This window comes from Pleurodeles waltl, chromosome 12 (assembly GCF_031143425.1).
Source record: "Pleurodeles waltl isolate 20211129_DDA chromosome 12, aPleWal1.hap1.20221129, whole genome shotgun sequence".
NCBI classification, from domain to species: domain Eukaryota; kingdom Metazoa; phylum Chordata; class Amphibia; order Caudata; family Salamandridae; genus Pleurodeles; species Pleurodeles waltl.
In genome coordinates, this window is record NC_090451.1 from 192,524,762 (window position 1) to 192,537,496 (window position 12,735).

At 41.6% G+C, this 12,735-nt stretch overlaps 1 protein-coding gene across 3 annotated transcripts in view; it reads right to left on the minus strand.

The window, feature by feature from the left end:
- KLHDC4 (kelch domain containing 4) overlaps positions 1-12,735 on the minus strand; it is a 312,074-nt gene that overhangs the window by 256,970 nt on the left and 42,369 nt on the right. For all 3 annotated transcript variants that reach the window (XM_069216836.1, XM_069216835.1, XM_069216837.1), the window contains exon 4: positions 8,456-8,554. In XM_069216836.1, coding sequence (XP_069072937.1) covers positions 8,456-8,554 — 99 coding nt within the window. The remainder of the gene's footprint in view (positions 1-8,455; positions 8,555-12,735) is intronic.

The window sequence follows — 12,735 nt, forward strand, 5'->3', positions numbered from 1 at the left end:
CCCAACCAGTCTCAGGATGACACTCTACTTTAGGACTTGGTTGCAACACAGACAGCTACACGATATATGGTGTATAGGCCATCTGAATGATCGAGAGTACTTGTTTTACTCCATCCATGATATCAACACATGACTGGAATTAATAATATGTACAGAAGGGCTGAGACCACAGGTTGCTAGATATGAATACTTGGCCTGTATGCTGTCAGATGATTGCCCATTACAGGTAATGCTTCAATGGGGCAGACTGTGCCCAAATATTCATATGTGGCACCTACAGCCCGATGCCCTGCTTGATATCCCATTCTGCAAAGATCTCTCAACATGTATTTTACACTATGTCCAGCATAACAAAGGCAATATCCCAACAAGGTCAACCGAATGGAACGCTCACAAAGTGTTAGTACGGGGTCACCACAAGGCAGCCACATGGGGCGTCTGTAATGTACTACATAACGAGTTGATGACCCTGGAAAGGGACCTGGGACGTAAGCATAATGCTTACTGTGCAGGGTAACAGGGTGGGGGTGGCAAGGGAAGGAGGGCTGTTTATAAGAGATGAGAAGATGTTTATAAGCTCACGATGCATGTACTTGAGGGTACTGAAGTCTTGCATCAGCACATGAGATGGGATTTCAATGGTGGTGAACCAACACTACATTGACGATAACTAAGCGAATCTTTCCAGAAAGCGCAGAGCTAAAGATAATGGCTTGGAATGTAAACGGCCTGGGGAATAAGATTAAGCGCACAATAGTCCTACAACACATTCGCAGGAATTTGCCTGACTTTGTCCTTCTTCAGGAGACCCACCTAAAGGGTAACAGGTACACAGCACTTGACAGGATGGATTACTCCTTACAGGCACATTCTGGCTTCACTGCCAGTTCAAGAAGGGTGGGGATTCTGGTAATGTCAATGGCCCCTACACCCCAGCAGAGACCTGGACGGACCCGCTGGGGAGGTTTGTAGCACAAACAGGAACATTTGGAGGGCGACGATCTATCTGTGCTCTGTATATGTACCCCCAAAACTGCATGCAGAAACCTTTATGGAGCTGGCTGATGTGTTACTGGCATTCCTGATAGGAACACTAGTGATAGGAGGGGACATGAATGATACAATGGACCCGCAATGGGACAGGCTGTCTGGCAGCAGTGGAGGGACCAACAGGGGCCTGCTAAGATCGTTTGCAGATGCAATAGGAACAGTTGACATGTGGCGGGAGCATCATCCAATGAACAAACAATACACATATTTCTCACATGTGCACAACACTCCCCGCTTGACTACATCTTTGCCCAATCTACACAGGTGATGCAGTTCCATGGGGCAGACCATGTCCCACTGGGCATATCGGACCACTCCCCAGGTGGTACTCAGGTTGACTGGCACTGGGGCAGGAGGGAGGGGACACTCCCGGAGGATCAACGCATGGCCACAATAGTGATGATACTGAAACCGGGTAAGAATCCTGAGTCCTGCTGCTCATACCGACCCATCTCTCTCTTAAATGTAGAGGCCAAAGTGCTCACAAAGATTCTGGCCAACAGACTTAGAAGGGTCCCTGGTCCACCCAGACCAAACTGGTTTCATGCCGCATAGAGGTACAAGGCTTAATCTGAGGAGGCTGTACGAAGTCCTACATATAACAGAAACGTCAGACCATGAAGACACAGTCCTGATGTCTCTGGATGCCCGCAGGGCATTTGACAGTATTGAATGGGCATACCTCTTTGCTGTCCTGGCCAGGATGGGGTTTGGAATCTCTTTCTGTGCATGGATTAGGCTCCTATATCAGGCCCCAATGGCGAGGGTGTGGGTCAATGGGGCAATCTCTTGCCCCTTTACATTGCAGAGGGGTACGAGACAGGGGTGCCCCCTCTCCCCAATGGTTTTCGCTCTGGCGCTGGTTTTGGGTTAGGCAAGATCCTCTAGTGAAAGGCATACAGAGTGTGGGAGGATGGAAGGAGCGCATATCGCTTTATGCGGACAACATTTTATTGTATGCTACCAGACCACGCACCACAATAGATGGCTCCATATCTTCCATATTTTTTGCTTCATAGTCAGGATTTGAAATTAATTGGGAAAAATCTCTGGTCTTTCCATTAGCCCCTCCACTCCCAGCAAGTAGTAAAGCCCTGGTTGTACGAGAGGGCTTCATGTATTTAGGTATCTCATCTACATTACTAGAGTAGTCAATGCTTTCTTGCAGGAGAACCTACACCGTCAGCTGGAGCACCTACGGACAGATGTGGAGCATTGGCGGGGATTCCCAATATCTTTGATGGGCCGGGCGGTCCTCTTCAAGATGATGGCCTTCCCGCACCTATTGTATGTCCTACAAAATACACCTTACTGGGTGCCACCAGAGATGTTCAGCAGGTTAATGCAGAGCTCCGTCGGCTTCTGTGGGATGGAGGGTGCACCCGTATATCTTTGCCTAAGCTCCAGCGCGGAGTGTATTAAGGGGGACTGGCGGTGCCTGATATGTGCCTTTATTATGGGGCAGCTGACTTAAGTATAATAAACGATGGGTCTTCGCAGAGCGGGATGGCGCAGCATATCGGGTGGACAGAGAGACCATGGGGGATGGGGGTTAGCTGTCTCTCCTTTATGGGATGGGGGAAGGGGCTGATGCCGCAACACACTCAGACAGTGGTTCGAGCCTGGAGGGAGGCTAGTAAGCTTCTCGGCTGGGAGAAAAAAAACTGACAAACCGCACTCCTCTCTGGCATATCATAGAGCTGGGGAAATTACAGGGATTTAAACAATAAAGACTGATGGAAATTGAGTATTTGGGGGATGTTTGGAGAGGAGGGACGGTGGTGTTTTTTTACAGATCTGGTGGAGGAGTATGAATTGACTAGCTCGGAGCAGTTTCAATATATGCAACTGAAACATGCTCTAAGATGTCATGTCCCGGAGGGAGAGAAGCTCCCAGGGTAGGCACCACTGGAAGATAGGCTCCTACTGGAGCCAATGCTGGATAAAGCAGTCTCTCTAATATATTCGAAATTACTGAATAATTCACCTGACATGCTACAGCACCTCCGATAAGCGTGGGAGGGTAATATAGGACTGATAGAAGAAGATGACTGGACACAGGCCATTCAGAGCCACAGGGAGATTGCTATTAGGGCTCGATACCGGGTAATACAATTAAGAATTCTACACAGGGCATACTACTTAAGAACACTCTTACATAAGTTGGGGTGGTGCGAAACTGACCTCTGAGTTCAAGGCTGTGGTATGACCAGGTCTTTTTTCCATGTTATATGGGAGTGTCCACGGCTTCAGGAGTTCTGAAGGGATATTACACAAATTATGTCAGTGGTGGTGGGTCTACAAATCCCGTTAGATCCCAGATGGATCCTGCTGTATATCTCAGAGGAAGAAATTTGGCCCAAACACAAGGAAACTTGGCTAAATGTGGCCGCGGGAGTGGCGAAACGGAACATAGCGCGATTCTGGGGGGGCGGTCAGGACACCCAGGGTTCTTGAATGAAAGAGAGATCTGGACTGGTACCAAAGGGCTGAGAAGGTTGTACATCAGAGTCTGTGCAGTCTCAGAAAGTATGAGAAAGTATGGTTGCGATGGTCATCGTTTAGAGATTCTGAAGATTAATAGAAGAATAGGGGTGGAGAGGACCCAAAGAGGGTTGGAGAGAGGGCGGTGGGGTCAGCAAGCTTCCAGGATTCTGTCCAACTGTCTCATGCAAGTCTGTAGTTTCACACAGTGCTATGTGCTATGAAAACAAGTAGTATGGCTGTAATAAGCAAATTCTGCAGAATCTGCTGCATGCATTGTACGTTGAGGTTTGTTTCAATAAAAAGGTTAAAAAAAAAAAATGTATAACCCCCAACAACGCTGATTTGGAAATGATCGAAGAGTGGGTGGACAACAACCATAATTGTTTGACCATAATGTTTAATACACTGATTAAATATTTGACAAAGAATAGTGAAAGTCTGTCAATGAAAACTGATAAGTATACCAACATATTGAAAGAGGAATGCTCTAATGAAGAATTTGAAAAGGAAATTGGAAAATTAAACATCTGGTTGGAAAAAGCATAGGAGGAGATCAAGGCCAAAAAAAAAAAAAAAAAAAAAAAAAAAAAAAGAAGGTTCTATAGAGACCAAGCTGTTTATGACCGAGGCCAAACTCTAACCTTTGGGTGTAAATTTGACTATTTAAGGAATAATGATCAGGAGAAATTTCAAGGGGAGCAGCCTTCAACTTTCACAACCCCTTTGGCAAAGTCCCTAAAACAATCCATGATGCTAAACACTGATCAAGGTGCGCAGACGGAAAGTGTTAACAGCAATGTATCTATTCAATTGGAAACGTCAGGAGTAATATCCAAAACTTTAAAGGCGTTCAACCTCATGGCACAGGAAAGATTGACATTGCAAAGAGGCAAGGGTGAACAGGGGTACAAAGGTCGCGGACGAGGCGGCAAAGGAGGCAACCGAAGAGACGTAAGGAGGCAAGAAAATTCAGATAGCCCCATGAGAATTCACACAAGAGGGCAAACACCTAAAAAATAATGGACAGAAAGACAGAGGGAAATGTATCCAATCTTGTCCTTACTGATGCCCAAATTGAAGTTTTATCTTTAGGCCTTTCTTTTTGTCCAACAGCATATCATGACTATACTAACACCCAAATAGACCTTCTTCACTTTACTAGAAAACTAAAACTGAAACATTGGTATGCTATCAAGTCCCGCTGCATGACTGTGGGAGGGAGAGAAAAACCGTCAAATTTAGAAATAGGTGACAGCGATATTCTTCACACTATGTGGGAACTGGAAAGGAATAAAAGTTGGATAGCTGACCCGGTTTTAAATAATTAGGATACGGATTTGGATTTTCACTGTGGTGGTTTGAATGGTTTTAAACCTAAGTCGATCTTGATGCCGCAAATGAGGCTATAGATGTATTTGAGTAATGTATGATAAAAGAATTTAACAGAATAGAAAATAAAATATATTCAGGGCAATTTGAAACATCTGGATGCTATCAGTGAATTAAAAGTATTGTTATAAAACAAATCTGATAAAAAAGGTAATGTAGTGACCTGGCCATTAGACCTATACTTGAGTGAAGGTCATAGACAACTTAGTGATACTAATAACTATGAGTTATCAACTAGACAAAAGTATGACAAGGCCAACAAACATTACAAAGAGAAACTTACTGGTTGGAAAGTTAAAACCTGATAGAATGAGAGGTGCAGTTCCCTAATTGTGTTTTTCCTAAATTGTCAGCATTTTACTTTCTACTGAAACTTTATAAAGACCCGATTAACCCCACCTAGTAGACCAATTGTTCCTTCCAGGGGGAGTATGCTGGCAAACACATTAAAGTATGTGGAATATTTCCTGAGACAGTTTGTACAGTCTCTCCACTCATATATAAGGGATACAGGCAATTTCTTGAGGTTGATTGATGATATTACATGGAAAGATCATTTACGTGGTCATATGTCTTGATGTGAATATCTTATATACCTGCATACCCCATGATTTGGGAATCAAGGCGAGTAGACATTTTTTGAGATCTCGGTCATTGCCCTATTTTTTTTTATACTGAGAGGTTGTTGGTTATGATGTATGCATGTTTGACTAATATTGTTTTCATTTTCAACAAGGACATCTATAGGCAAACCGAGGGGACAGCAATGGGGACCTGCTTCGCCCTCAGCTATGCAGGACTTTACCTTGGCTGGTGGGAGGAGCAGGTCATCAGTAACATCCGTCATTTTTACAAACATGTCATACTCTGGGTGAGTTATATAGGTGAAATCTTCTGTATTTGGAAAGGAAATAAGGAAGAAGCTTATGAGTTTGTAAACACAATGAATGACAACTCACTTACTCTCATGTTCACCAGTCACATACATCAAACTAAAATAGAATTTCTGGACCTGCAATTGGAAGTACGTTTGGAGAGTAGTCTTTCTGTAAAAAGACAGCTGGTAACAGCTTGCTACAGGCAGACAGTTGCCATCCTAGGAACCTATTAGAAAGCATTGCGTATCGTGAATGGCGAAGAGTGGAAAAAATTGTAGCTCAGAGGTGGCCTTTCAGGAAGAGATGAGTAGAATGAAACAAAGATTTTTGGAAAAAGGATATTCTCTTAAAATCACAGAACAAGCATGTGAAAAGGTCAGGAAGGTGAAGAGGAAAGTACTATCAACCCCAAAAGTAAAGACCAGTCAAGCGGTTCAACCAATATGATTTATTACTTCCTTTCACAATCAGGTATAGGAGGGGAAGACAAAGCTTGAAGAAATTTTGGGAGGTACTTAAAATAGATGAAAACTTCATTGAGTACTTTGGAGATAGTCCTTATGTAATGTCTCTTACAGATGCTCTCAGTCACAGCTTAGTCAAAATCTGATGTGGAAGTTGAAAACACAAGCATACATGGCTTTTTTATATTTGGCACATGTAAAGCATGTAACTACATTACCAATTGTAAGTCAGTCCAATTATCAACGGACCCTCGACCTTATAAAATAATGAAACATCTTACATGTAATTTAGAACTTTGTGTTTATGCCCTGTGTTGTCCGTGTAATAAGTATTACATTGGAAGCATGATCCATAAAGCTAAAAAGAAAGTGTGCTGGGGCATATGAGAGCAATTACAAAGACAAACAATACCCCTCTACATGGCATTTCAAGCTAAAGCATGATAAAAATATCAATCTGCTGAGGTTCTGTGTGTTAGAGAGAATCCCTATTTCAGTGAAAGGAGGTAATAGAACACAAGAATCGAGAAGGCTTTGGTCCAAACTCATCATTAGGAATGGGACTCTTCATCCAGGAGGATTAAATATGGATGAAGAATTGGTGGTGCCTCTAGGTTAATGATTAATAAAGAAATATAGTCATCTTGTATCTGTGAGAGCTATAGGGTTGAATATGGTAAAAGGCTTTGGTTTTGCTGCATCGACCTTTTCTATTGTTAAACAGTAGTTTGTTATGTTTGCTTGCTCTTTTAAGATGGTTTAGCACTAACGTTTTTTTTTTTACTTCTTACAGGAGCTTCTCAGACTGAATTTGTGATTTAAGGAACGCAAGCAAGACAAATATATCTAGCCCAGTTATGGTCATATTATCTCAGTATAACGAGATGGAGTATCGCACAGAATATTTATTATTCAAACATTAAGATGGACTGTGATACTAGCCCACTGTGACATATTTGCCCATTTGGGCAGAACTGTTTTTCTAAAATGGCCAAATTTGCCCACTTCGGCAGAACTGTTCTTCTAAACAGCTGGTGGAGATATGTGAAGTGGAGGATTTACTGATGAGATGGTTTATGACAGGTCCCTGCAGGGTGGATATATGCCTAATGGAAATTTGCAGAAATGTGAGAATTGAGTTTGTATATGAAGTTAAATGTAGGTAGACAGATACGCTTATTGTTAAAGGAGAGCTGTAATGTTATAAGATGGGCGACACGTTATAGTTGTAAGAGGCACTGTATGAGAGTCCTACTTTTATAGCGTGCACTTTAGTATTACGTGGTGTATTTATATGACAAAGATGGAAATGTAACCTGACCTGCAACCAAGGAGTGTGTGGCTTCAAAACTTGTCAGGCAGAATTTTTACTGCTTATGTACTTTGAATAAACAAATATGCAGAATTGGATTGAACCGCGGTCCATTTCCCTTTATTTGCATCAGAAGGGACGCAAGGAGGGATTTGGTTATTGATGGAGAGAGATATATATATGTGTATATGTCATATAACTTTCACTCTTCTTCGCTCCTCTCTATGCTTAGAGCTACCCATAAGAAGGCTGCAGGCAAACTGATTGAATGACCTTTGTGAAAGAAAACCCACTTTTTGCTACCAAACTGGCTTCAACCCTGAAAGAAATGAATCGGTCCCCATCCCCATCTGTGATGAACTGAAGGACACAAATGATAGAAATGGGAGCACTACAAGCACTTGGCCATCTGAACCAAGGAACTTAGTCCTCCCTCTCTCACCCACTCCTCTTTGACAACGTCAAATGGAGTAGGAAGCCTGAATGTGATCATGGACTCCAATTTTCCACAGATGGCCCAACAGACTACCTCTCAGTGTTTTACCACATTACTATATATATTGACATCAATCTACAAGATTCGTAACTCCACATCTGCATAACTTGCAATGTATATATTGTCAATTTAAGCATAAGTGAAGAACAGAAAAATGAAACAAATATATATACTTAATAATTTGACAATATAGCGTTAGCCTCTATTAATCCATTCTAGATTCAATATTGTTATAGGTCAATATAAAAAAGTTGCTTATTTGACATACAACACAACTGCACATCCATCTTGCATGAACCTAAAGATTTGTGTGACATTAAGTTCTTCAGTAATCATAACTATTATCAACTCTCACCAGCACACTCTAATTATACTATACCTGGTGAGCGCAGCGCCTTGGGGGAGGCCCAGGAATGTCCACCTTTGACCAGGCATTCTTCTTGATACTGTAGATATACAGTTCATTATAGAGGAAAGTCTGCAGTGGAGAATGAAGAGAAGAATACCAGAATAATTATTTACAAAATAACAACAACAACAAAAAAGTTCGGTGTGAACCACAATTTTACTCGGACACAGCCATAGGGGCAGCGAGCACTGTACAAAAAATAAAAATGTATTTTAGGCTGTTCAAAAGAACCAGGGGTGAGCGACTACACCTGTCCTTTGAAAGGCCGACAAGTAAAGGTGCCTGTGTTATAAAGATATCACTCTCCACAGAAAGCCCTGAAAAGCATTTCCCCACAGACTCATGAGTTTGGCTCAGGAGGCCAGAGGTTCTGACAAAATGAATTAGTCACCCCAAGTACAGTTCAATGACTACAGCTTTATGAGAATAATCCTGGTCATATTTAATACAACTTAAATGGGGTGATTTGCAAAATCAATGGCAAGCCTGCCCCAATGTATCTTGGTAAATGTAATGAAAATCAGTTTATTACATTATTCGTTCGGGGTGCTTGAGAGTTCAAGTACAGCAAGTGCTGAACGTGTTATTTATTATTACAATTTATTGGAACAATAAATAACACTCTGAACAGAAAATTTCAATATAAAGTTCAGGAAGACATTCAGTACAGAGGATGAACTGTAAAATAAGCTGTTTGGGGTTTAGGTACAGCAAAAGCAAACGGGCATGTGAAATACCATACAGAAGAGTACATACAATCACAACAGAAAACGATTACAGCATATTTACAACATGAGGCCCTTGCATGGAAAATTCTTATCTGCATGGGTTTCCAATTTAAAACAGATGTGTTTTTAGTTCAGATTTAAAGTCCTGTAGTGAAGAACTGGCCCCGATGTTCAGTGGGTACAGCAATAGAGCATTTCTTGATTGTGTTTAAGAAGATGAAAAGATTGGAAACTGGATGAGGCACACAGTGATTTTGGTGCGCAAGGAGTTGCACATTAGCGGATCTTCAGTTGTGTCAAAGGATTTACTGATAAAGAGTCTCTGAAAGGTAGCCTGGGGCTGATCCTTGTGGGACTTTGAAGATCAGCTTTACAGATTTGTGAACAGCTCTGTTCTCAGCAGAAAACCAGCCAATATGATGTTGGTATGATGAAGTGGGGTGGTTTTTGAGAGGAAATGAAAAGTATACTAGTGGCAATGTTTAGAACGTTGTCAATGGGAGGAAAAGCATGCTGAGGGACGCACACTAATATACTATTGCAGTACTCGAGCCTGGTAACCAATGTGTTGATCAGAGTAGAAAGGTATACAAAGGACACATTCTCAATACATTAGAGATTCAATATTTATGTGCAGTGGTAGCAGAAGTAGAGAAAGATTTCTTCTGCATAGAGTAGTTGAAGAATACGCCTAGGATGATGGCCAATAAGGCAAACGTGAGGAGGGAGTTGTGGCAGGGGAGCCAAAGGATAGGAATACGAATTTAGCAGAGATCAGAAAGAGAGAGTGTAAATCCAACCATTGAAGAATAGCAGTAAAACAGTCCGATATATGAGGCTGTATATGGGGAAAATCTGGATGTAGGAGAACCCAAACGAGGTAATGGGATCACCAAGTGAAGTGGTATAGTTGAGGAGAGAAGGGGCTCCTGCATAGAGCTTTGGGGGACACACCTTGTAAAGGGATAGGTGGGCTTTGAAGGATTGCCAATCTACAGTGAAAAAACAGATTGGGAACAGAGCTAATTAAGAAATGGGTGGCATGTAAGGTAGAATGGTCAGTGGGGTTGAAAGCAGCAGCAAATACAGGAGTATGAGGATGGTTCAGAGTTGGCTGTGATGTCTGGAGACAATGAAGTTTGCTTCTTGCGTAGTTAGAAGGAAAGGTAGGGTCAGCTGTATCATTATTCCTTAAGGATACAACCGCCACAATTTTAAAGCACCTTAACATATAGTAGTGAGTAGCTAAACAAGAAGGTTAGAGTACGTAAACTGGAGGTGGGTGCAGTTGTTTCATGGTATGTGGACTTAATGAGTCAGATGGAGCACATGAAGAGTTACAGATTTGAGTATGGGAACAAGCTCCTTGGGAGATGTAGGCTCGATCTTGGCAGGTGAAGTTGTGCAACTTTGAGAAGTGGCAGTGAAGGGGACATTTTGAGACAAGGGTGTCCATAATAGAAGTTATTTCTGAAAAAGTAATAGGTTGCACAGTCTGAGGCAGAGAGAGACGATATAAACACGATTGTTTTAGGAGATGCAAAGTTGGTGATTCTACTTGTCATGCATTTGGGGTCAGACAGAAAGGTGATGAGATTTTTAGAATTAGGTAGATTTTGTATGCTTCAGTGATGTGGAAATTGTGTTTAGAGTGAGTTTGTGTGCATGCATGTTTTCCGTAGTCATGTTACTGTGCTAATTATGAAGGAATGTCTGCAACAGTGTTTTGGAAGAACAGCTATGTGCTGTGATCTATGATTGAGGTATTTATCTTAATGAGAGAAAGTGAGCAAAAGGTAGCGACAGTTGAAAGCTTATATGAGGGTCAGAGTGAATCTTGTGACTGTTTTCTGTAGTAATGGAATTAAGTAGCTATGGGTTTGGTCCATTATAGCAGGGATGTAGGTAGTAGATTTTTCTGCTGGACAAGAAGGGGTGGTTATGAAGGGTGTGGAGCAGAGGGGATGCTGACTGATAAGGCAATGATGGCATGACTAGATTGAAATGGTTAATAGTGGGTAGAGGGTGTGGCAGTGTGCTGGGGATCAGTAACAGGTTATTGGTTTGCTGTGGTTACCTGTGTTGTAGTACAAGCACCAAGTAAGGAGTGGTCAGAAGGAAACTGGGTGAAGTGATAAGTGAGGTCTAGATTAAAGTATTTTCTTCATTGGGAGAGGAGTGTTGGGTGTTGCTGATTTCAGGACACAGTTTGGGTTAAAAGGAAGAGTTCATGCTAACCGGAGGAAGTTGGAGTGGTTAAGACATTTGCTTTGAAAAAGAGAGGGTAGGAGGGGGCTTATGTTAGATAGTTTTCAAATGAGGGAAATTGAGATTTTGGTGTCAGGACGGGGGCTCTTCATGAAGCCAAATACCAAGCAAAGCATACATGCAGATAAAAACTCCAACTATCTTTACCAGTGTTCCTAATGAGCAGAAGACCGCATTAAATTTCAATGATATTGGGGTACACATTATCTGGCAAGCCTATGAGCATCATCTCCAGTTGCATCTTGGTAAATGTAGTGAAAAGTCATCCATTTACTTACAGTATTCATGCTGTTTGTCCGAAAGTTCAAGAGCTCCAACCATACATTTTATACTGTTGACCACTGATTTGCTTTGATCCAGGAATAACATTGATCAATCTCTAGTTTTGATACAGTAACACGTTGTACAATGTGGCAAACACACTGCTTTAATAAAAGACTGCATATTTGGCTTGTTTTTCAGCATAGAAAAACAATATTTTTAATGTTGGTGAAAATCCTGTTACAACAAAAATGCCTAGAAATGTAAATATTGAAATTAATGTTTTATATGTAAAGCAATTAAAACAAAAAAGATCTTCCACCATCGTTCAAGACGTTTGAAGGAAGTACAACAGTTGCCACTCACTTTTTAAAAACAAATACTATAATGATTACATAGAAAAACGTATAATCAAGCAATACAAATAGAAATGCTTCTGAATATTTACAAAAGCTAAGACAGCTAGCAAATGATAATTTTGTGCCCTCATCTGCCTGGATTTCATCGCCCTGGATCACGTGGAGTTCTCTTGAACTTTAAAGTATGCCTTCGCCTTTAGATGAAAATGCATGCAGGAAACCTGTCATGCCTTTCACCTCAATGTTAGGCAAGGGGTCTCAGATTCATTCTTAACAAACTGTGAACCTTGTGGGAAGTATTTGCTGAACTTCAGTCTCTTCATCCTGATTACTGGCCTCCTCCACTCATCTCCCAGAGTTACTACCACCTTTTTCTCTGCACAATAGCAGTACAATTCTCTAATACTCATTGATCCTGTTACCCCAACTCCTGATGAATCTTGTGTGCATTTGTTGCCTCATGACACACTACTCCATTCTCTCATTGTCCTCGTGTCTGATACTCTGCATTGCGTGCTTCTTCCTTAGGCCCCATATAAATGTGTTGCATTATCAAATTTTGATTTAGCAGAAGTGCACTAGGCTTCATTTTATTAAGCAGCTCTGCTTTGCAGGCATCACTATGCGACTTACA